This window comes from Oryzias latipes, chromosome 1, assembly GCF_053564925.1.
Source record: "Oryzias latipes strain Hd-rR chromosome 1, Olatipes_Hd-rR_3.1".
Classification (NCBI taxonomy): Eukaryota; Metazoa; Chordata; class Actinopteri; order Beloniformes; family Adrianichthyidae; genus Oryzias; species Oryzias latipes.
The window spans coordinates 36700426-36724224 of NC_136237.1; the positions used below are offsets into that span (position 1 = coordinate 36700426).

At 37.3% G+C, this 23799-nt stretch overlaps 1 protein-coding gene across 4 annotated transcripts in view; it reads right to left on the minus strand.

Annotated features, from left to right (window-relative positions):
* Positions 1-23799, minus strand: part of sorcs1 (sortilin-related VPS10 domain containing receptor 1) — a 212376-nt gene that overhangs the window by 105503 nt on the left and 83074 nt on the right. For all 4 annotated transcript variants that reach the window (XR_013655855.1, XR_002292451.3, XR_013655856.1 and 1 more), the window contains exon 4: positions 6599-6757. Coding sequence is in view for 1 of the 4 variants with exons in the window: in XM_011488553.4 (XP_011486855.2) it covers positions 6599-6757 (159 nt within the window). In the remaining 3 variants the exon portion in view is untranslated. The remainder of the gene's footprint in view (positions 1-6598; positions 6758-23799) is intronic.

Below are 23799 nucleotides of genomic sequence, written 5' to 3' on the forward strand. Positions count from 1 at the left end.
TTATTAAATAAATCATGTTTCACCTTTGCATTTATTATTGACTGGCTGTTAGAAACATAAAAGAATAAGGCTTTTGGCACAATTACAAAGTTTTAAACTGAAAAACTCATTCTTATCCAAAAGAGCTCCTAATTTAATCTCAGCACTACAAGTCATTTTTAGAATTATCTGATTGAAATTTGGAGGCAGAACCCTAAACTATCAGGCATCCCATTTTTGAAACTGACTGAAACTTCCAGTTTAAAAAATTGATACCATCTCTATATATAATGTTACATGGAAAAATTTCCCTTTATAAAACTTATGGTCAATCTAAGTGACCCAATCCGTCCGTTTTAACCAGATATTCTGCTTTACAAAGTCTGAATGAGCTGAAAGTCTCTTCTCGTTAGAGAACATTTTTTTTTCCTTACTGCTTACATGCTTACCCAACACCTTAACTATATTTCAACAACATTTAAATTCCTTTCAAAACCAAACATGTTTTTGCAATTGGTTTAATCTAAAATTGACTGAATTTGATTATCTCAACTAGAGAAAGCTGTGACAGACTGGCGACCTGTCCAGGATGTCCTGTGCCCCCTGCTTTCACCCACAAGTGGCCAGGATAGGCTCTGGCAGCCCAGTGACCCCGAAAGGGACAAAACGGGTTTAGAAGAAAAATGAATGAATGAATGAATGAATGAATGAATGAATGAATGAATGAATGAATGAATGAATGAATGAATGAATTGGTGAAAATGAGAAAATGCAACTTCTAATTCTTGTTAAATAAACAAACCACAGTAGCACAACTATAGTGTATGATCCCACCATCTAAGACACAGAAGTATCTGCTCAAAGTGACATAAACATTTCTGAATTTCCTGCTTTAATTGTATGAGTCATTTCCAATCTGCACTGAAAGAGCAATTATTTTATTGCCGATAGCCAGAATAAACACACTGAGGCTATATGAAACGGGTAAAAGTTCACAGGCTGAGATGGTACACACTGACACACTTAAGCTGGTAGTGACAATAGAACCCAACCTAAGTACCAGCATTGAAATGATTAGAGCAGGTTAGCAGATAGGCGGACCAAGCAGAGGAAATCCACCAAGAGAGAATGGACCCAATAGGTTTAATAAGTCGAGTGGCAAGAGTTGAGATGATTGGTGACAGGTGCCAAGCTGGAAGGCTGACAGCAGTGGGTGATGCATGGAAATGCACAGCACTGAACTCAACTGTGACAGCGGAGGATCTGGTTTCATCACCGTATACAATACCCAGCACTTCAGCTCACTTCATCTCAGTCACTAACTTGGCACCAAACAGTTTCAAATGTCTCTCTATGACCTTTTTAAATGAGTTAATTAGTCGTAAATATGTTAGAAAGTTGCAATTTTTCTGACTTTTTGGACAATTAAAAAAATAAAAAAGGAAAAATTGCTGGACAAGCGAGTCATTCCTTCAATATTAGACAATGATAACAATCAAACATTTGTAAGTTATGCATAATACACAGATAACTAGATCAATGTGCATTTTGTTTTTCTCGTCCAAGCTAGAATCTAGTGCAAAACTGAATGGCGGGATAGCTCCAATATTCCTTCTAATGTTTTTTTTTTACTGGTAATGCTTGCTTTTTACTTTGTGTTAAATATTTTTCACAGTAAAAAAAAATATTAAATCCCAACAAGCAAAAAATCAAGAAATAAAGTATTTTTTGAGGAAAAAAAATTAAAGTGTCAACCTAACACATCAGCTCTTTACTTTATCTCTTTGATGTCTCTGTCTCATTTGAACTGGAAATACTTTTCCTGGATCTGGCTCACATTGAATTAAAAAGTTAAGAAAATATGGAAAATGTGTCAAAACATTCAGGACAAGCATTTCTCTTCATCGTGTTTTCTACTGACATTACTTCTCAGAGAATTATGAAAGAGTCAGATGTTTTCCAGAGGTGTTTCCATCTATGATTTAGAAAGTATTAACAAGCTGTAGTGTGTCTGGATGGACAAACTAGAGCAGCACTCAGAGATGAAAAGGAAAGAGTCTTTTATGTCAATAAACAAGGAAAACAAAGTAGAATCTTCTGAAAAATTCTCTGGCTTCCATTGACCAGGGTGTGTCGCTGGTAAGCCAAAAGACTGAAAGTGGAAGTGTAGAGAGCATCCTGAATTGTACAAAGATATTCAAACACTTTAATCCGTAAAGTGAATGAAGGTTTCAACTTGGACGCGGCAACTTGAGGTCATAAATAGATGAAGGTTTAGATCTGATATAACATAGGCTGCAGGCTGAAATGAGCATCTTCTTTCATCATCTGGCCATGGTGTGACAGAGACAGTCAGAAATACCTGAAATACCAGGTGAGCCACATTAACTTAATGAAGATAATGAGTAGGAAAGAAAGACCAAAAAGGTAATCGTCTTGATGTCAGGCAGGCAGACTGACTCAAAAACACATCCCTTCACTATTTCAGGAAGTCTAAAGGGGAACAATCTGCTTTTCCATTTTCCATCCATCCACATTCTTCCGCTCTTTCGAGACCGGGTTACAGGGGCATCAGTCTAAGCAAATATGCCCAGACTTCCCTCTCCATGGCCACTTCCTCCGTCTTTCCTGAGGTGTTCCCAGACCAGCCGAAAGACATTGTCTCTCCAACTTGTCCTGGGTCTTCCCAGAGAGATATGCCTGGGACACCTCCCTAGGGAGGCGTCTAGGAGACATCTAGATCCCTGAGCCACCTCAACTTGCTCTTTTGGATGTGGAGGAACAGCAGCTCTACTCCGAGCTCTCTCCGCAGTGCCCTATCTCTAAGGTAGTGCCCAGCAACCGTACGGGTGAAGAGAATTTCAGCAGCTTGTATTCAAGACCTCGTTCTTTCAACCATGACCCGAATTTTATGACCATAGGTGAAAACTGGAACGAAAATTGACCGGTAAATTGAGAGCTTTGCACTCTGGCATACTTAAACTCCTCCATCTGGGGTAGGAGCACTCCCCCCACCCAGAGAGGACAAACGTTTAATTTCTTTTAACAATTTTGTTAAATTACTTTAACTTTTTTAAGAATAGTGGCAGTCCTATATTAAATGAGAGAAATTTTTTTCTACCTTAGTGAGTTCTAAAAATTTAATTATTTTAGGTTTAAGTTCTGCATTTTCACATTGAAATGAACAGTTCACGCCCCAGATGTGTCTCTACCCTCAGCTGCTCCTCTTTAAACGTCAGCATTTGCGTACCTGCATTGCCCCTTTACAAACACCCCTGCTCCTCTTAAATTGATTTCCAGATTTAACCTGTCCACATCAAGGCCAGATATAACTCACTCTCCTCTGCTGTCTGCTCCAACAGCTAAACCTCAGATCCCCCTGAGCTGCCCAAAACTGCAGGCCAGAAGTATTAAACTTGCGTCTTGTCGGAGAACACATTTTTACAAAATACTAATTAAAATTAATTCTAAAAAAATACAGTATATTACAATTTAGCAATATAAATAATTGTGATCTAAATCAGTACAAAGCCAAAGGAAAATAAAACTAAATTGGGCTTGAAGTTAAGCCAAAAAGTAAATTCAAAATAAATAAACTTTTTCTACAAAAATCTCAGGTTAAGATTTTGTCAAACTTTGAATGCTAAACTTTAACCCTTGTGCTATTCTATGGGGTCAAGATGACAATTAACCTGTTATTCCTACCATGACACAGGTCGATAAAGGTGGAAAGATTTTATGTAATCCATGGAAACCAGTGAAGATCACAAATCATTGAAGAAAAAAGATTCAGTGCACTGTCTTGTGGGGTCTAGATGTTAACGTGCCTATGATAGCACAAGGGTTATAGCTGTAACAAAATAATGTCCAAATTTACTGGAGAGTTCCACTGGTCGTTTAAGTAAAAGCTGTCAGTTTAAGCTTGTAGTTGTGTAAAAACATCTTCTACCAAGTTCTACCAAGAGTAACGCTTTATTAGAAAGTGCTCCAAAGCTGCGGAACACTTTGCCACTCAAGGTTCATCAGGCACCAACACTGTAGAAGGTGTTTTTAAAACCCTTTTCACAGCAAGGTCGTTCAGCCAGCAAGAGACTCTGCTCTGCTTTTGTTTTATTGGTTTTACTTTGTATAATGTCTTTATCTTTTGGAATAGCAATTTATTGATTGAGTGTACCACTGTGTTTCATTTGCAGTTGCATCTCATTGTACTTCACAACTAAATAGCAAAAACATTGATTTTGATTAATCTGTTAAAAAAAAAAAAGGAAAAGTGGGCATATCAGTGAAAAAGGACAAACACAGATAGTACAACAAAAATATTTTTGGAATGTCATCAACTTAAACCACTCTATATAGATAAGTCGACAAGTTTGTGCAAATCATGACACCACCGCCACCATGTTTTATATGTGACATCTGGTTTAAAATACAAAATGAAAATGCATACCCAGATAAAGAAACAGAAACATCCATTAATTTTTACGGTTCCCTCCCTCTTTGTTATCATAATATAATGGGTTTAAAAAAAGTGGATGAAAGTTTACACTCATTTAGTAGCTATTACTAACCAAGAACCAGATAAACCCTCTTCATGTTATTGTTTGAACTGTTCAAAGAGCTTTGAGCCTCTGCCCTCAGCAGAAATCCACATTCATTCTTAGCAGGCTTGAAAGGAAATTTCCTTTTAGATCCACAGAAAGCTTAGAACTCCATCGTCAGTTTGTTTTTGTTGTTTTTTGTTTTTTTTTAACAACTGACAAACTTAAAGCTTTTCTGGCTTTTTGAGTGCTAGTTTGATTTCCAGCATCTGTTGCATCAGGTTTCCCTTAGCATCAATGACACGTCAAAGCATGGTGCTCAGGTTAATGTATTCACATAATTGATGTAATCATGGTGATGCATCGTTGGTCGATATTCTGGAGAACAGCATAAACATGACACTGTCAAGCAGCTTTATCCCTAAGACATCTTTGATATCATCCAGACTGTTTTCCAGGCTTTTCAGGCTTTCTATGTTTTCCAGTGCAGTTGTGTGAAAGTTGTCCAGGTCAGATCAGTCTTTTTTTTTCGTTTTTTGGTCAAACATTAGGAAATAATATAACTTTTTTTTCTTTTTTTTTATATTGTCCTGTCAAACAGCTGAGCAGACAGATAGGAGCTGAAGACGTCTTGTGTTGGACGTATTTTACTGTTACAACAGGGCGTTGTGGATCTTCTAAGTCATGGGTGTGTATTTGTATAAACCCTTCCTTTTGTAATTTAGGCTAGACTTTATTTACATTACATTTGTAATCAATATTTGTTCATTTGCAATTAGAAACAAAAAGAAAAGAAGGGAGGGATGTTAGAAACAGGGGGCAATGGCACAGAAGAAAGGGGGGAAAGGGGGAATAGAAAAGATGATTAAAGATGTGGTGGTGGTGGTGGGGGGGGGGGGGGGGTAAATCATTAAGCAACAAGATGCTGGATGATTATCCTCACCAGTTTTTGATGTGATTTGTAGCTGCATTGCTACACTGTTTACATCAGGGGTATTCAATAACAATAATTTGTTGGGTCAGATTTTCAATCCTCAATTTTTTGTGCGACTAAACAGCCATCCACATTATCTGGGAAAACATATCCTTGACCCATTAACAACATACTCATAACACAGGGTGGTATAACACCCTCTGAAAACAAAGATACCTTTGAGGTGATTCTGAAAAGCAAAAATGTAATGCTGGTCATTAAGATTTAGTACAATAAACACTAACAGCATAAAAACTATGGCAGGCAGAACTTGGCAAAACACCAGGATTTCCTAAAATATTTAAACGAGGCAAAACCTAACCGAATTCTTGATCAGTGTTCGTAGTATAAGAAAGGACTTTTAGCTATTAGCATTTGGATTTTAATTTCAATTTCAGTTTCATTTCCACAAAAACAAAAACAAAGGATCTTGTTCAAGTTGTGTAACAAAGAAAATGAAAAGGTACAGAAGGAAGAAAAACGTGATTTTCTGCACCTTTTACATTATTTGAATAAGAGAAGTGAATTTAAAAGTTGATGGGTATCCTTTTTTATCAAAGTTTTGTTCTGAAGGGTTAAATAGACAGTGCTTACTTTCGTCTTCGTGGGTTGTTTGACCAATGTTCACTGCGTAAGTGCCAGTTCAAGCATGTCTTCTTTTTTTTTCTTTTTTTTTTAACTACTCCAAACAGCCGGAACATTTTAGCCTATATTTTGCATTCCTGGAAAAAAAAAAAAAAACTCTCTAGGAAATATATATTTTTTAAATCTAATAATGTTGTGTGTTTCATCTCTGGACCATTCAGAAGTGGCTCACGGACCTGTGGACCATCATTTCATCAGTTTAATTTGCCTTTTTCATCCTCAGTTTAACAGCAGAGAGGAATATTTTGAAACAATTCCAAAATGTGTGTGGGTGTGTGTCTTTCTTATGTCTTTCCCTCCTGGACCAACTTGCATCACATCTTTCATGAACTTATGAACTCCAACTAAATGTTAACCATGCAGACTCATTTTTCACTTCTGCCATGTAACCCCACTCTGCTTGTTGTTGTCTGACAGAAGTCCCAGACAGACAACAACCCTCTTAAATTGACTGTTCACTCACCTTCTGGTCGTGGCTGTAGGCAAGAATCCAGTCCTCCTGTTCAGGGTGGAAGAGCAAGCTCAGGATGTAGAAGTTCAGTCGGTACTTCTGGTAAGTGGCTCCTTCGTCTGAGCTGATCAGGAGGCTGCTCTCCACCTCAGGATCAGTAAGCAGCATGATCTGGGGACAGTAGAGTAACACAAAATGAAACACAAATGCATCGATCTATAAAGGACCTCATCATAACCTTTGCAAATTAACTTAAAGCTTCCCTCATGCAGAATTCTCACTAATGACTGCACGCCTGAAATAATAAACTCTTTCCTCCAGTCTTCATGATGTAATCCCCATGTTACGCCTTGCAGCATACAAGTTTATATTTCTTGCATTAGCTGGATTTCTTCCCTTTTACTAAAAATACGTTCAGGCTGGCTTTGAATGTAAAGTTTCCTACACCGAACTCTTTACTCTTTTTGGATGTTCAGCTTTACTGTGGTCTATCACAATATGGCCTAAATTGACCATACAGTTAAAGTCCCACTTTAATCACCTTTGATCTATTTTCAAAGTGTTCCCACTGATCGTTTAATTATTATTATTATGCCATTTGTAGGCATAATCAAAAAAGCGGTGACTTAGTTTCTATAGAGCAGCAAAAGTTCATCAGAAAATTTGCCTGAGTTGGGGATGGGACCATTGGCACAGAAGTTAGCTTGCGCTGATATCTCATCATCCCTTTGTGTACACTCTCTCCCACTATGTTCCAGCTCCTTTTAACCCCAAGTCTACATTACCAGTAAAATCAGAGCTATCCAGTTTTGAGCCAGATTCCAGCTCAGAAAAGGAAAAAAACAAAGACGCACAAGTGTGTGCAACAGAATGGAGCAGAGCAGGGAGACTTTGCCCCGCCCATTTTACTTGCTGTGTCAAAATCTGATCTTTAATGGTTTTTTTCTGCTCCTGATTTGAAGAAGGAAAAATTCAGAAATACAATTTTAATGTTGAATTATTTTATATATGCCCCCAATCAGGAGATGAATGCCAGAAGAACATGTTAGAAACACCAAGTTGACCATTACTGAGCTGATACCAGATTTTCAAATAAGGAAGTGTCTATACGCATTGAATTTTAAATGTAAACTTTAAATATATGTGGCCAGCAACAAAATTCAGCCTTGGACGCACTTAAAATTTGTGTGGTAAATCAAGCAATGTGCATCTTGGCTGCACATATTACGTCTGGCCAACATAAATTTCAATCACTTTTTGTGCTGGAACATCAGCCTTCAAATAAATATAAAGTGGACAGAAATCGTTAGGATCACAGATCGAAGGATACAGATAAGAAATGTGTTTTTTCCATTTTTTTTTAACTTTTAGAAACATATTTCTGTGGAAAACTTTCAAACACTAAAGAGCCAAACCTGAAGAAGGTTTAAAGACAAACATTCTGTAAAAAAGGACGAGTCGCATTGTGTCTCTTTGCATCACAGATTTAATAAACTCTCAATAAAAGATTTTCCAGAAAAGAATTGTAATAAATCATAATTGTCTCTATAAAAGTACAATTCTTTTTTATTTTTTTTACATCCCTGTTTATGACAGAGCTTTATGGTGCAGCGTCTCCCCCAGTAGGTCAATGAAAATCTCTCTAAAAAGTCACAGCTCTTCATATGCGCCACACAGAGATTTGACTCCTGGCTCGAGTCTTAGCATGTGATCAGACAGCAGAGAGGATGAGCGCTTTCACAGTCGATACCCTTCTCTGCGAGCCGCCTGCCCGGCATGAACGTTTCCGCTGGCGCTGAGTCATTTGTCAGCTCCCTCTTCTGTCTCTGCAGCCGTGGTGGGCAGACCCACTCACACCAGTTCATCAATCAGAGGCAGCAGACAGAATGCCACGGACGTGAGGCCCATGCTGACCAATCCAATCAAATGCACTCAAATGTTGTCTGAAAAACAAATTCCAGCTAATGTTCTCTCCGACAGAAGCGCAGCGCTGCTGGAATGTCAGACAACTTTTTAATTGGCTGCTGTGTTTCTGGTAAATTGGGGATTACAGGATATCAAACATGCAGGGATTCTCACGCAAACATCTGTCCTGCCTGTATTCAGCAGAACACGGAAATCAATACAGCCTGTGAAGATTCAGCAACCATGAGGCATGTCTTTGTTTTTGGTCTCTTCTTTTGTAAACTGAAGCCTTCTTAACCGTTTCACAGGTAAAGACTTAACAGAAGAGGCTGCAGGGAAGACGCCCGACTGCATTCATGCAAACAGACTTCAGAGGAAATAAATCCATCCTGTTTGCTGTTGACAGAAACCCTGGAAAAAATTCAGTACAACTACAACACTGTGATCGGCTTAAACCCTAAAACTATGTTCAACCTCCTCATGCAATAAAACCACAAAAAAAGAAGTCACCTTTATTGGACACTTGCAAAGATTTCAAACCTTGTTTTTAGACATTCAAAATAATTCACCAGGTTTAAAGTTGTTTTAACTTTCTCTTTGCTCTATACCTTTCCAAGATTTTTTTCCAAATCAGCACAGTTGAGGATAGTCTAGTAAAAAGCTGGAATTTAGAAAAAAGGAACTTAAAAAATAAAATTAAAATGAGTCGGAATCCCTTTGGCTCCATACAGATAACAATAGAGAAAAACCTGATTTGACTTAAGAAAAATATACATTGGAATTATAATTTATCATTCAATTTTAAAGATAATATTTTAATGTTCAATGAAAGTTGATAAGTTAGACTGATGTTCATTGTCATTATTTTGGAAATAAAATTTAGATTTATGGTTTTCAGAAAAAGGTTGAGAATTTAGGAAGATTTATCAAGATGGGCCAATTGTACTCCAATCATTTTCTCATTTTGTTCACATTTCGTTAAAAAACGAGACAACAACAGATCGATCTGGTTGGATTATAGGAATACAAATCAATTTATCCATTAAGTCTGTTAATCTTTACATCCCTAACAGAGATTCAATCTACTATTTTGGGAAAGAGAATGCCCAAAGCCATGACGTTTACCTTTATTTTAACTTGTGAATGGCTTCATAAAATAATTATTACTGTACTTATAGATGCAGAAACATTATTACTGTACTTATAGATGCAGAAACATTATTAAGTTGAAGTTCGTCACTGTTTTGAATTCTACTATTCTTGTTTCTTAGAGAGGGTCACAGATGGATGGTTAGACTTTTTTTTGATAAGCTTTGGGTTTTTTTCTCAGTGTAATGAACAGCTTTCTGGTGCCATCTTAATGACATTTAAACTTCGGAAGGACTAGTTGGTTCTTAAGGCCTTTTGAGCGAAAGAATCCAACATTAGACCTAGCTTTTCTTCTGCACAGAATCCACCCTGTGTGAGTGCTCAAATGAGCAGAAGCTGTTGTACATAATTAGGCCAAAAAGGTTAAAAATGACAAAGGTTAATGAGGAATGTGGGTGTCCACTGGAGCACGGTTAAAATATGTTTGAGGAAAACCTGAACAGAAAAAAAACTTGATCACTTTCACCTCACCTTTTCAACAAAGTCACACCTGAGCAGAATTTTCTCACAATTTCACAATGACTTCCTCTTGGAAACAGAAAAAAAAATGGGATTTTGCCACTTTGTGAAAGTGCCAGGTGGGTTGAGGATGGTTTGATAGCAGTTTATAAAACTGATGATTCATCACAGTTGGAACAGGGATCCGGAACCAGCAGGGAACCAGGAGCCAACAACTATCTTCTGTTTGAACTTGATGTTGTGTGAAAAAGTGCAATTCTGGAGCGGTTTGTGTTCATGACAAACATCAAAACCAGGAAAAACCAAAAGTAACCACATTCACTCATTCTGACTGAGCTCTGTGTGTTAGTATAGTTACAGCATTTCACTCCACAACATTCGCACCCTTTGCACATTTGTTTTTTGCAGCATCTCTGCACACAGTGAGCTTCTTCTCTGACAGAGTTTGAATTTGTTTATGTACTCACAGCAAATTCTATCGGGGAAAACAAAGGTTGGGAGAGCTTTGTACATCTGTCAAAGATTACAAGATTCCCAGGAGACTAAGCAGATTTGCCATAGCATAGCGTCGGCACAACCTGCTCTGCGAAAATAAGACAGAAGTGTCTTCAACACATTTTGTATGGAAACATCAAACGAGGCATGACAGGAAAACAATACAACTCATTCTATATAAAGTCAAGTCATACTATATAAAAAAATAATAAAATATTTCTTACAAAAGTTTACATTAGAACAAAAAGTGGAACACGAAGTGATTAATTTCCTCATGTTTATGCCAGATTAAAGCTAGTAAATTAGGGTTTGAAGAAGACAGTGTTTACATTTCTTTAGGTGTTTGTGCTCTGAGTTGGACTTTTTTTACGTGAAAAGAAAACAAAAGTTGTGGCAAGTAACAGTCAGATAAGAGAATGAGTTGCACAAACGGAACAACTCAAAGTAATAAAGATTTTTTTTTAAAAAGTGAATTTATAATAGTGTTACTTTAACTATAACAGTGATCAATAATGGAGAGTATCCATTTCCATACTTGTCCTAAGATAATAAGAATTCGTTAGGTAGTTTTTGTAACTTGCATTTTGATGCGGTACGCAACTTGTTGATATGTTTTTGTGTTTTTTGTAATGTTTTGGGTCAAAGTTATTATTATTTTTGTCTGTGTACAAAACCTTTACAAAGTACTCTACAAGTACAAGCAAAAAGCTTTATCTCGCTCTTTCATTTTTTTGTTATTTAACTTAAATATTATACCCTTTTTTACACCTGTTTAGTGCAAATAGGGTAAAAAAGAAACACTTTCACAAATTCAATATGAAAATTTAGATTTATTTGATATTTTTTGTCGTCATTATTTTGAGATATTTTTGTTTAAACACCCACATCTTTAATTCTACTGTTAACTCGTTCCCAGTGGTCTTTAATCATGATTATGCTGTTTTTAGCCATTTTTTTTAAAAACCTGTGTAGTTTTCTAGGACATAGTTTCTGCAGGACAGCAGGAGTTCACCTCTGAGTTGTGGGGGGGTGCAAATCCATCCCCTCTTCGCCTCCATAAGGCTGAGAGCTCTCTGTTTCTGCATTCTCCTGCTAGCTTACATCCCTCACACTCCCAACCTAACATTAATGGTGACCTAAAAAAATGGTGAGCAATCTGTCCAGCCATACGGCTCTGAGCCAGATGTCAGATCAAACGAGGAAAACATCAGTGGATGCATCAGAATGGAACAGAGCAGGGAGCCTTTGGCCTGCACAGTGTATTTTTTAAGTTATAAAATTAAATATTTTTGAAGCTGAATGTTTTTTGTCTGCTCCTGATTCACAACAATTTGAATAAAGAAATACAAAAAAATGCACTTTTGATCCTAATTTTCTGAATGTATAATCAAATAAATGTCACAAGTACATGTTAAAAAGACCAAAAAAACAATTTTCATCAGAGTAGGTCCTTAAATCGCCACCAGTTATTACAAACAGTAAAGTTAACTACTCACAGAGTAAAATTGACAAAGCAGGACTAATGAAAAGTTGTAAAATATCTAACAGTGGGAAGGTGGTGTTTGGAAGAAGTGCAGGCACTTATTACTTGGTTATAATGAGAGTATTAACAGGTATGGTTTTTTTGTTTCATGCTATTTTTTACCCCCAATTTGGTTGAACGCACTGCCAGATTGTTCCAGGCAGCTTGGTCTGCCTCCTGTGTGAAAGCAAACCAAACCAACTGACAGTGTAAGAACTGTTTCCATTTTCCTCCCATTTAAACTGAGTTTGTAAGCAGACACTAGGGCAGGGGTCTGCAACCTGAGGCACTGCAGCCACATGTGGCTCTTTTATCCCTACATTGTGGCTCTTTGGCTGCAAGAAAAATGATTAATGCTTTAAATAAATTATTGATTAATCACGTTTTATCATTTGTGTTTAGATTTTTGTGTTTAGTTTTTAAGCAAAGGCAGTCTCTATCCATCCATCCATCCATCCACCCATCCATCCATCCATCCATATTACAGGACAGGCAAGACAGATTAAGAAAAAAATCTTATTTTAAACTGTAGCCTGGCAAAAGGCAAGGCATTTTGAGAAAGACAAAATGAGTTGTAGGAGACACATAGACAAACTTCATATTAGTAGATTTTTTTTTGTACCACTGCTGACGTTACACTAAAATCAAGAGTTTTTGTTTGCTTTTTCACTCATTAATTAAATCATGTCAGAAAAGTGAGCAAAACATTGACAAAATATTTCTTTTAAAATGGAGTATACTTATGTAGTGCTTTTTTTTTTTTACCTACAAGGCCCAAAGCGCTGTCACACACCCATTCACCTGGTCACACACCCATTCACCTGGTCACACGCACATTCACACACTGGTGGCGGCTCCGCTGCTGAACACTGGCACCAACCTACCACCAGAGGGAAGGTGGGGTTCAGTGTCTTGCCCAAGGACACTTCGACACATGGGTGTGCAAGGCGGGAATCGAACCTGCAGTCTTACGATCATGGGTAGACAGCCCTACGGCTGTACCACGGCCGCCCATTTTACTGTCAGAACTGTTAATTATTAGAAACTAATTGAAGAAAATATTGTCTTTGCTGCACAATAGTGCCGTAGTTGATGTTTAGCGACAAAGTTACATAACTGTACTGAACTCTACACCAAAGTTGTCATGTTCATACTGAACAGTAAAGAACAAAAAGAAAGACTGTGAAACAAGTCATAATGATTAAAAATACTATGTTTGACTTCCTTCTATTTTTAATTAATCTACTGCAGCTGGAGGATCTTATTCCATACAGGATGTATTTTATTTTGAAAGGAACTTAACTATAGTGCTGTCTGGTGTAAAATAAATAAAATTTGTTTTGTACAGAAAAAATATAACACTGTAATAATTCTAATATTGTAAATATTTAAAAGCCCCATTTAGAAATAAATGGCTTAATGGCTAAAAAAACATAAAGAAAGTGTACTTTCCTAAACAATAAATTATTTTTAAGTAAAAATTTATACCAAATGTCTATTTTAGCATCAAGGTTGCAGACCCCCGGTTCTAGGATATACAGTAAGTTGTGTTGCTTGTGTTCATGTTTTTGTTGATGCATAATTGTAACCCAGATGTCACCATCTCTTAAAAGGGTTTCTGGAGATAAAAACAGCCAAGCCAACCACACTCCAGGTTGTCAATTGGCAATAAATCAAATAACTTCTAAATGTGAATGTTTACCAACCAGTACGGTCAAACTCCAAGCTCTGTGAGCGGCAGAGTGGCTGAATAATAAAGGTATTCCCTGCTTCTTATCTGTTGTTCAACCACCAGCTCTTAGCCAGTGATATGTAGGAGTAAACTGTCTGTCTGCTTGAGGCATTTAAAGGTTGGTGCTAATTGAACGTTATCTGACATCTTAGCTTACCCAGACTCTCGTAAGACCTGACAAACACATCTACTTCTGACTTTTCATGTAATTGGGTTTGTGTTTTGGCTCGGATGGCTGCCTTGGCTGTAGGGAGGGGGTAAGTGAAAACCCAGAGCTGCTCATTCATTACAACAAAATAAGCCAAGTAGCAAAGTATCTCCAGGAGGCGTCTTTTGAAATGTCTCAAACTGCTGAAATAATTACCTTCCACACAGTGATTTCTTTTTTCTTCTTCCGTTTCTGTGAAAGTATTTTTTCTCCTAATGTTTATGATACTATAGGATAATTTCAACACAATGACAGGAAGAAGCGAGAAGAAGAACCTTTTATTAAGAAAGATAGTCTGTCAGTTTTCAGACTTTGGCATTCAATAAAGTATAATAGAGACAAATACTGTTTGATGAAATGTAAAGAAGACGAAGGTTTAGACGCATTTCAAAGCTGTTTTGATTTATTCTTTTTTGCTTTAAAATAGAGCAGAAATACACTGCGATATTTTTTTATCCCTGGAGGTAAAATGAATAAGATATTCAGGAAAATATCCTGTACTTTGTTTGTTTTTTTCATTTTTTATTTAAAATTTGTTTTAGGTTTCTTTAACAACGAATGAATGTGAATTCAGTTTAACTGTAGTATCATTAAATCTGATTTTTAAAAGAACTTTGCATATTAATCCAAATCCACCTTCTAATTATTCTTCAATATTTTTGTAAAGTGCACATTTGTACATATTTTCCTTCACTTTTATAAGGTCATTTAAAAAAATATTTTATGCCCTAACTTGTTTAGTTTTAACGGTCACTTTTGTTTATTTACTGTTATTTAAAGTGTAAGGTGATTAGTACATAAACCAACTAATATGGACACTAAAATATTTTCATTATTTAAAATAATGCTCCATAGGTTAATTGGTAATTTTAAATTGTCCCTAGGAGTGAATGTGAGTGTGCATGGATGTGTGATTTGTGGCCCTACGACAGACTGGCGATCTGTCCAGGATGTCCCCTGCCTTTGCCCACAAGTGGCCTGGATGGGCTCCGGCAGCTCCGTGACCCAGAAAGAGACAAAACCGGTTGAGAAGATGAATGATTGAAAAAAAATATGATAGTTTTCAAAAAAGTAGTAAATATTTTATAGCACAAAAACAACGTCTTAACAAAGTTTTAAAACCCAACAAAAAACCCTGTGAAACACTATATCTCTTTAAACATTATTTTGACCACTGTTGTCAAAAGCCTTCATAATTTTCCAAGTTGTATTTTTTTTTATTTACTCTGTCTGTCTGTCTGTCTGTCTGTCTGTCTGTCTGTCTGTCTGTCTGTCTGTCTGTCTGTCTGTCTGTCTAGATACTACAAGAATATTAATGTATTAAAGATAATGTTTTTCCTTTACTTTTCCAATAGTTTAGAACAGGGGTGTCAAACTCATTTTCACCGAGGGCCACATCATCATAGTAGTTGTCCTCAAAGACTATTTTATTTAAGCAAGACTATATTGACAGTGTTTCAGCATTTTTTTAAATAAAATCCCATAGCTTGAAAGAACTTCCATAATGGGAAAACTTTTGGGCAATTGGCATGACTATGTGTATTCATCTTACAGAAATCTGACTGTGAAATCATGGAAAGAAGCAGCAGCGGCTTCCCTTGTGTTTATGTGGGTGCTTCCATCTGGATTTATATCTCCTGGTGTTTCATGCTGCTCTGCTCTTTGCAGCCATTTTGAGATGTGTGCCTTAGGCCTGACAGATGTTTCAGCCCCTCTCAAACTCCTGCACCACCTCACAGGAAACCATCGGCAGTCAGTCCTCTCCGCCATGGCTGCCCGAGCCAGCAGAGCATAGCTGATTCACCGCGGCTCATCTGCAGCTTATTGGTAAAAAAACCCCTAACGGCCTTTGTGTGCCGCGCCTCTGCTCTTGTGTCAGAACACTGTGGTTGCAGCAGGTGGTGCAGCTCCAGGTGAGCCCGCTGTAGGTGTGCACTGAAATGATGCCTGACCACAGCTCCAATTTGGCTGGGAGACATGTTATGCAACATTTGAGCTAAAAATACACATTAAAATAAGTGTTGCTCTTGAATTTTCTGGGATATATATCCCTCATAAATATACATTTGTCTGCTCTCACAGCCAGCTATGCACTGCCTGAACATGCCAGCTCATATTATATTCATGCTGACACTGCATTTGTCCATTGTTTTCATCAAAAATGAAGCAACAAAACAACTTCCCCCTTTCCTTTTTCATTCATACCAACAAATAATATTTAACATTTGACTTCAACAGCCAAGAGCACTCATATCTGACACACAAAAGTTGCACGTTGTGAGAAAATACAAGATTAAAGTCCACAGGATCCATAGAGCTCCAATTTTTCTGCAGGCTTTCTTTGGTGAGTTTGATTAATGCTACAACAACATCAGAAAATAAATAATTCTTTTGTGCAAAACTACATCAGAGATTTTCCCAAAAATGACAGGTTTAGACATTTCTTATCTCACAGAGAAAAGGAAATTGCATACAAAAAATTAAATTGGTTTTACTCAGATTGTTTTTATGCATTAATAAAGTTAGTTTGATAGTGAAAAATAAAAATCTGAACACTTAAAATTGTTTTCAAATACACTGCATGCAACATTGCCTAAGGAGAAGAAAAAAGCTGAACACCAAACGACATGTCTGACAGCATTTATTTTTCTCTTTGTAAGGGTTTGTATAATTTTTGAGTCAAAGGAAAGTGTATATCTGTGATAAAAATGTGAAGTTTTTGCATTTTTTGAGTTGAAAAATGTGCACAAAAATGAAACAAACCAAGAAAAATGGCCTGATCTGAGTTGGAGTCCCACTCCATTCACTGTGCAGTTCTGCATTCACAGCCACACAGGGCGTCGTTGTTTCTGCTCGTGCAAATCCCACCAACGTGGACCAACCAGAACTCCTGTTGTAGTGAGAACATTCAGAAGAGTTCCTGTTTGAATTCCTCATAGAAAATTCTCAAAGTAAAGCACCAGAACCCCAGAGCTTTCCAGTAAAACGACTTTTTTGTTTTCCAGCCATTACAGTCAGCCTCGTCTGGGTGACTGCTTCCTGCCTGCTTGCCTGAGCAGCACTCAGCGTCCGGAGCATTTACTGTAATAATGTGCTCTCACGCGTAATCTCAGGCTAAAATCCTGAATTATTCCCCTAATGTGCGCTCTGCACTCTCCTGGAAAGGCTCGGTCTGAAGCCACAATATGAAAATTGATGTAATTGCTGTGTTGTCCGACTGCTTTCTCTGTGAGTGACCCCGGGACCGGCCCTCCATTTATCAGTTTTTTTCCCTCCGTCACTCTTTTCATTCCCCTTCTCCTCCACCACGCTCACTTGCTCTCTGTCAGCTATCCTTTCAATTCCCAGCAGAGGCGAAGGTTTGATTCACTTACAGCACAGGATGAGGGACGACAGGGGCATCTGCCAACTTTAGCATTCTGTGGAGGGCAGTCGAGAAATTCTTTTTTATTTTTAGGCTTCTCAAATCAGGCTAATTTTGTCCATAGAGTTTGTTAGCTTGTAAATACTATCAGTACAATACATCTATACACTGCTTTGAAGAACTTTGAGAACTAACTTGTTGTATTTGGTGTTCCTCAAGGCTTCATTTAGGCTCCAGATTTCTTTTCAGTTTTTCATAAAACGTTTCTGCTGAGCTCCAAAAAGCATTGCACTTTGGATCATAAAACCCAGCCTGACCAGGAAATTACCCTCAATCAAAAATAGATTAATGACAAAATGGTTCATCTGATTTTTTAAATAGCGACTCGTCGCATTTCGGGCAGACACTCGGCAGAATTGCAGGTTACTCCCCTAGGGCGGGTCAGTTAATTAACCCACCTGCTTAGCGTCCTATTTAAGTCAGGTGTACAATTGTTCATTCTCTCTTACCTTCAGCGCTCATTCCTTGCCCCTCCCTCCTCCCCGGCTTCCACCTGTGGGCTCCGTTATGGGGGTTGTTACCCGAAAGTGTATGGAAAAAATAATTGTCTCAAGGAATTGAACGGAGCCTTATGCCAAAACGAAGTTGTGAATCAAATTGTGAATGTCAACCTAAAGATGTTGTGAAATAAATATTCTTCTGCAAGAGTTGTCTGACTGAAATAGATTTTAAGTAATAGACTAGTTAATTGATTCAGTTAAGAAGAAATGACTAGAGATGTCCATAAGATTTTCCGACTTGTTTTGTGAAACTCTTCTCTTCCGTCAGTCTTGACCGTTCCCTGTAAATCAGACACTCTCAGATGCTATCATAAACTTCTGAACAATCCTAAAAAAACAAAAAAAACAACAACAACTTAAAACTTGGTGGAAAATCTTCTGTAGCAGCAGCTCAGAGATTCTGAAAGAATTTGATACTCTCAAGACCACTCAGTTGTATTTACTTTTACAGTTTGTATTTGAATAGTTCATGCTTTTGTCCTTGATCACTGTTGTTTTAAACTGAATAAACCCTCACCTACTGCCTGATCCACTAAGGTAAAAAACATAACACAGCAATGAATCTGACTCTTACGTAACAGTAAGTGCCAAGTGACTGCGTTCAGAAATGGAGTTTGTGGTTTTCTGCCCGAAAAAATAGCAAGATTTATTTTAAATCCAAGACAAACGTGGGTCCAAGACAAACGTGGGTCCAGCCCTGATATGGGCTGTTTAAGTTTTCTAATGATTCTTTTCAATCAATCTCTTCAGAATTTCTGGTTCTTCTTTACATCTTTGACACATTGAACCCGAACTCATCCATTCTGATAACAGAATGATGGGCTTCTTCAGGAGAACGTTAACTTTGTTTTGAAACGTTTACTGATTCTGTCTTTGCAACTTTGTTCAAAGAACTTTGGCAAGTTCTTAGTTCAAATAATAGACCTTTTGTTAATTCAAAATTACTTTAGCTTTTTCAACCCTTTCTAGTTAAGGCAAAGGATGCATGGCACAGTACTAATTAAACTTTCTTATTTTTAAGGCATTTTATACAAAAGACTTTTTAAATGTTATCCTTATGCTTTGAATTTTTTACCCATAAATATTTGTATAGAGTAAATTGTCTTTAGAAGTTTTAACATTTCTCCAAACAGTTTTTGCAATAACTGTTGCTTTTGTTGCAGTTTACGACTATAATTTAAAATTGAACAATCTTTTTCTATTTAACCACAATTATCTGGAAGATTTATTAGTTTATATCACTTTTTGGACTAATTATTTATCATAACTTCTTTTGCATGGTTTAATTACTTCACCTGTTTAATTTTGCACTAATGCAATTCTATATTATATAATATATATATCTATATAATTCTATATTACACAGAAATAATGTTTTTTTATTAGGATTGAATTGTTTAATTTTTTAAATATACTAACAAAAAAAATTCCAGCCCTATTTGGTAAGATTTGGGAACCATTCTCAACATTTTTACAAGATCACTGACATAAATGATACTTTAGTCTATACAATCCTCCCAAAATTGCATGCCATCTTTTTTTCTCTCTTTTTTTTTTTTTTTTGCACTTTTCTCCTTTTTTTATGATTTTCCAACATTGTCCACATATACTGACCGCAATGTTGTTAGAGCAGGTGGATTTGAATAATATCGAAATTATTCTTTAGTGACCTGTGATTATAAAACATTTAGGTCATTCTGCTTTTTCGTTTTTTTTGTAAGTCCCCTCTTAATGAAACTGATGAACTTAACAGAACTGAATCCATGGTGACAACAAGCCTTTTGAGCTCATAAGTGAACTAAATTGATGTAGACTTGTCTTATCCTCCTCTGACAGCCCACAGCTGCTCACTTTTGTGTGTGATGGCTCCACGGCTGCTTGATAAAAGCATTTGCACATGGGTTTCTCATGAAGGTCATTTTTTTTTCCGTCTGCGCTCCAGAGAAGCAGCTTACCCAGGACGACAGGAAGAAAGAAAAAAAAGGTTAATCAGAAAGGTCAGCTCTGACTGATCTTTATGCAAAACAGTCGTGTTGGTTCATGAAGAGACGACTTCTGCAAAAACATTTATCTGTTCCTTCACTGCTACAGTCAACGAGATCAGCCTGTGCAAAACTCTGGACTGCTCTACAAGGTTCAAAAAAGATAACAAAAAAAGTTAAACTTTTTAATTTCCTCTTATAGTGGTGTAGGTGGCAGCGATTATTATTTCTATAAAGCCTTTCGCTAAATAAAAGATCATTTGAAAAGAAAATGTCTTTAAGGGGGTCCTTGCCATGACAGCAGCACAGGAGTGCATTGGACAAGACAACAAAACCATGAATCATAAATTAAATTGACTTGTGAACTGTGAAAAGATTCCAATCATGTTTTGATTTATTGTAAAAGCATTCCTCTATTGTCTTTTCATTATAATGCCATTTTTAGCCCAAAAAGAAAGACAGTCAATTTCTTAGGACACAGTTTATGCAGTTGTTGGAGGGACCGTTGGCACGGAGAGTAACCCTCCACTGATGTCCCATTGTCCCTTTGTTTACACTCTCTGCTGCTAGCTTACAGCCCCTGACAACCCTGAGCTAACATTATTGGTGCAACAAAAATGGCAAGCGATATCAAAGCTATCCTGACAAACAGTTTTGAGCCAGATGCCAACTCGGATGAGGAAAAAAAAGACGCACATGGATGTATTTTTCTACAAGTGGATGTATCAGAATCAGGTACGTGCACATCTAGGGGTATTTGAACACCTGTCATTTTTGCCTTGTATTAAAGTGCTCTATACCCCCCCCCCCCCCCCCCCCCCGTTTTTTTTATTAACATGAATAAATTCCTGTTAGAGATACCAGAAAAAAATGTTGGTTCAAAAACTCCAATTCACTCGATTGTAGCAACCCATTTTTTTGTAATACAGGGTTCTGATCTGCCGCTTCTATCTTAGTAGCTCCACTCCGACTAAGAGAGAGTGAGAGAGAGAGAGAGAGAGACAGCGAGAGAAACTGCTTCCCCACAGAGAACTTATGACGTGAAAGTGAAGGAACTTGAACCTGTGACTTCTGGTCTAACTCGCGGTTTTGGACGAGCTTAAATGTGGGTAATATGTCAGAAAAACGCTCTATGTTAGTCAGGCAGTTTGCATCCACAGACATCTGAGCAACACATCAATTCAACATAGAGCTGATCATGCGGAGACAAGAACTTGGATACTAAATTCAAAATAAGACACCAGGGCGGCTGCACAGTGGCACAGTGGTTAGTGCTCTTGCCTCACAGCAAGTCCCGGCTGGGGGACCTGAAAACATCAATGGGGGACCTTCCTGGGGAGTTGGCATGCATGGGTTTTCTTTGGGGACTCCGGTTTCGTCTTACCATCCAAAAACATGCTTCAGGTCCAATGGTTACTCTAAATTGTCCATAGGTGTGCGTGTGAGAGTCCATGGGTGTGTGATTGTGTCCCTGCATCAGACTGGCGACCTGTCCAGGGTGTCTCCTGCCTTCACCCGTGAGAGGCTGGGATAGGCTTCGGCAGCTCCGTGACCCCGAAAGGGATAAAACGTATTAGAAGATGAATTAATGAAAACACCTGGGCGATTTTCAAAATGAACCTTATTGATGGTGAATTAAGCTTCTTTACTACAGGTCTGACACTAAATGTATCTGTTTAACATATTATTTTCTGATTAGAAATGCCTTCTTTAAACTCTGTATCATTTATTTATACTGTATCAATTTCTGTTTCAAAATCTTTCCAATCAATTCAGGAAACGATTAGTTATTTTCTATTTAGGATATATACACCCCTGCTTTAAGATTTATTTATTTTTTAGAAGAAAAGAAAAAAAAAACTTTTTTATTTATGGCTACAGGAACAAGAAAGGCAAAAACTGTGATGTGTTGGTCAGGATGGAAATGGCTCTTATCTCGGATACTGTAAATATATCTCATTATGCACCAGACTAGAGAATGCAATTTGCTCCTTTTTTTCTGCCCCTGTATTCCCTGCTTCTACTCAGTGGACGAACACACCACTCTCCTCTGCCTAAACGTGTGTGCAGACGCAGCAAGAGAATGAGCAGGATGTCGTTGATGTTATAAATAAACCCTTGTTTGAAAAGTATTTATTGAATTATCAAATGTATTAAAGCTGATTCATGTTGATTATGCCTGCAGCACAATGTCAAAGTAAAAACCCTCCAGTGAATTATTGCTTTGATGTCTGCCAAGTCTGTGATATAGTGAACTCATGTTGACAATAAATTGTTTACACTAAAAAATGACAATTAAATCACTTTCACCACCACAGGTCTCAGGTGAGTACTTTAAAGTACTGTATTAGTACTTTATTTTAAAACTTAACTTTATTTCCAAATTGTGTAAAGGACAAAAAGTGTATGTTTTTGCTGTCCTTTTTCCAACTTTGAGCCCCTGTCCCTCTAAAATCTTGTGCACGTCCCTGATCAGAATGGAGTGGAGCAGGGAGCTTGTGACCCGCCAACCGTGTTTTGGATGTCTTAAGTAAGCTCCTCTTCAAACTACCTTTTTTTTGTCCGCTCCTTATGCGCAACAATTTGAATAAAGACATTTTCAGAAGTGCAGTTTTAGGTTATATTTTCTATATATGTTCTCCATGTTGATAATATATGTATGTGTGTATATATCTACATATATATAGATGTATATATATATATATATATATATCTCATAAGAGAATGTGAAAAACATGTTTAGGTACAAGATGTCGCTTTTTATTCAGTCGCCCCCTCATACTTTACTGGTCTTTTCTGCATGTCAGTGAACAAGCCAACATTCTCATTTCCTTCTTTTCCACTTAAAGTTATGGGGGGCAGACTATTCTGTTTTTTTCACTTTGGAATTCACCTCTCTCTGACATTCTGAATAGTTCTTCTTTTTCACTTTTCAAGCAAAACTCATAACACATCAGTTCCAGGTTCCTTACTCTTTTTTTTTGCTTGTTTGTTTGTTTAGATTTCTTTGATTTTTTTTTTTACGGTGTGCTATTTAAATGAGTTTTTTTTTTTTGTATTTTACTGTTTTTAAATGAAACTGACCTTGATTGTTTGAGAGGTACCTCATATATAAAATATATTATTATTATTAATATAAACAAGAGATTATGTAGTTTTGAGCAAAAGGTTTTTGTTTGTTTATGAGAAATTCCATACTGCTTGATTGGTTGATGAGTTATGTAACTGATCAAAAAGAGGAAGAATACTTGGCAGCACAGCCCTGCGGCAGGTCTACAGTGGTTTTAAGATCACATCATGTCTCATCTTGCATCAGAATTTCAATCTCCTCTATAAAATTCCATAAAACATTCTTCGCTTTATAATTTCCTGAGCAGACACAGTCTTCAGGAGGTAAAATGGTTTTGGCTGGGGGACAGATGGTGGTGGTGAGGGGGTCGTGTTAATCGCTCTTTGGAGCTTATTTGGGTTTTTATCTTCTCAAAGTTCAAAGCAAACCTGCGCAGCTGCATGTTGTGAATCTCAAAATGAAAGAGCGTAGGGCTGCAGAATGTGAGCGTGTGGAAGTGTGAGACAAAGATCATTAGTGTTACATATCTGTGAGCGTGAATGGAAGTGAGGGCCATGGCTGACACTTCTCGTGTTTCTGTCATGTTTCCTCCTAACCTCAAACATTAGAGCGCCAGTGTGGCTTTTCTGCAAAAGGATGTTAACCTCTTTCTAACAAGGGCCTTCAGTGCCAGAGGAGATATGTTCAATTCAGAGCTTTTGTGAGCAAACAAGAAACGCACAAGCATCCAGCATATCAAACAAACAACATAAAAGCTCAGCTTTCTG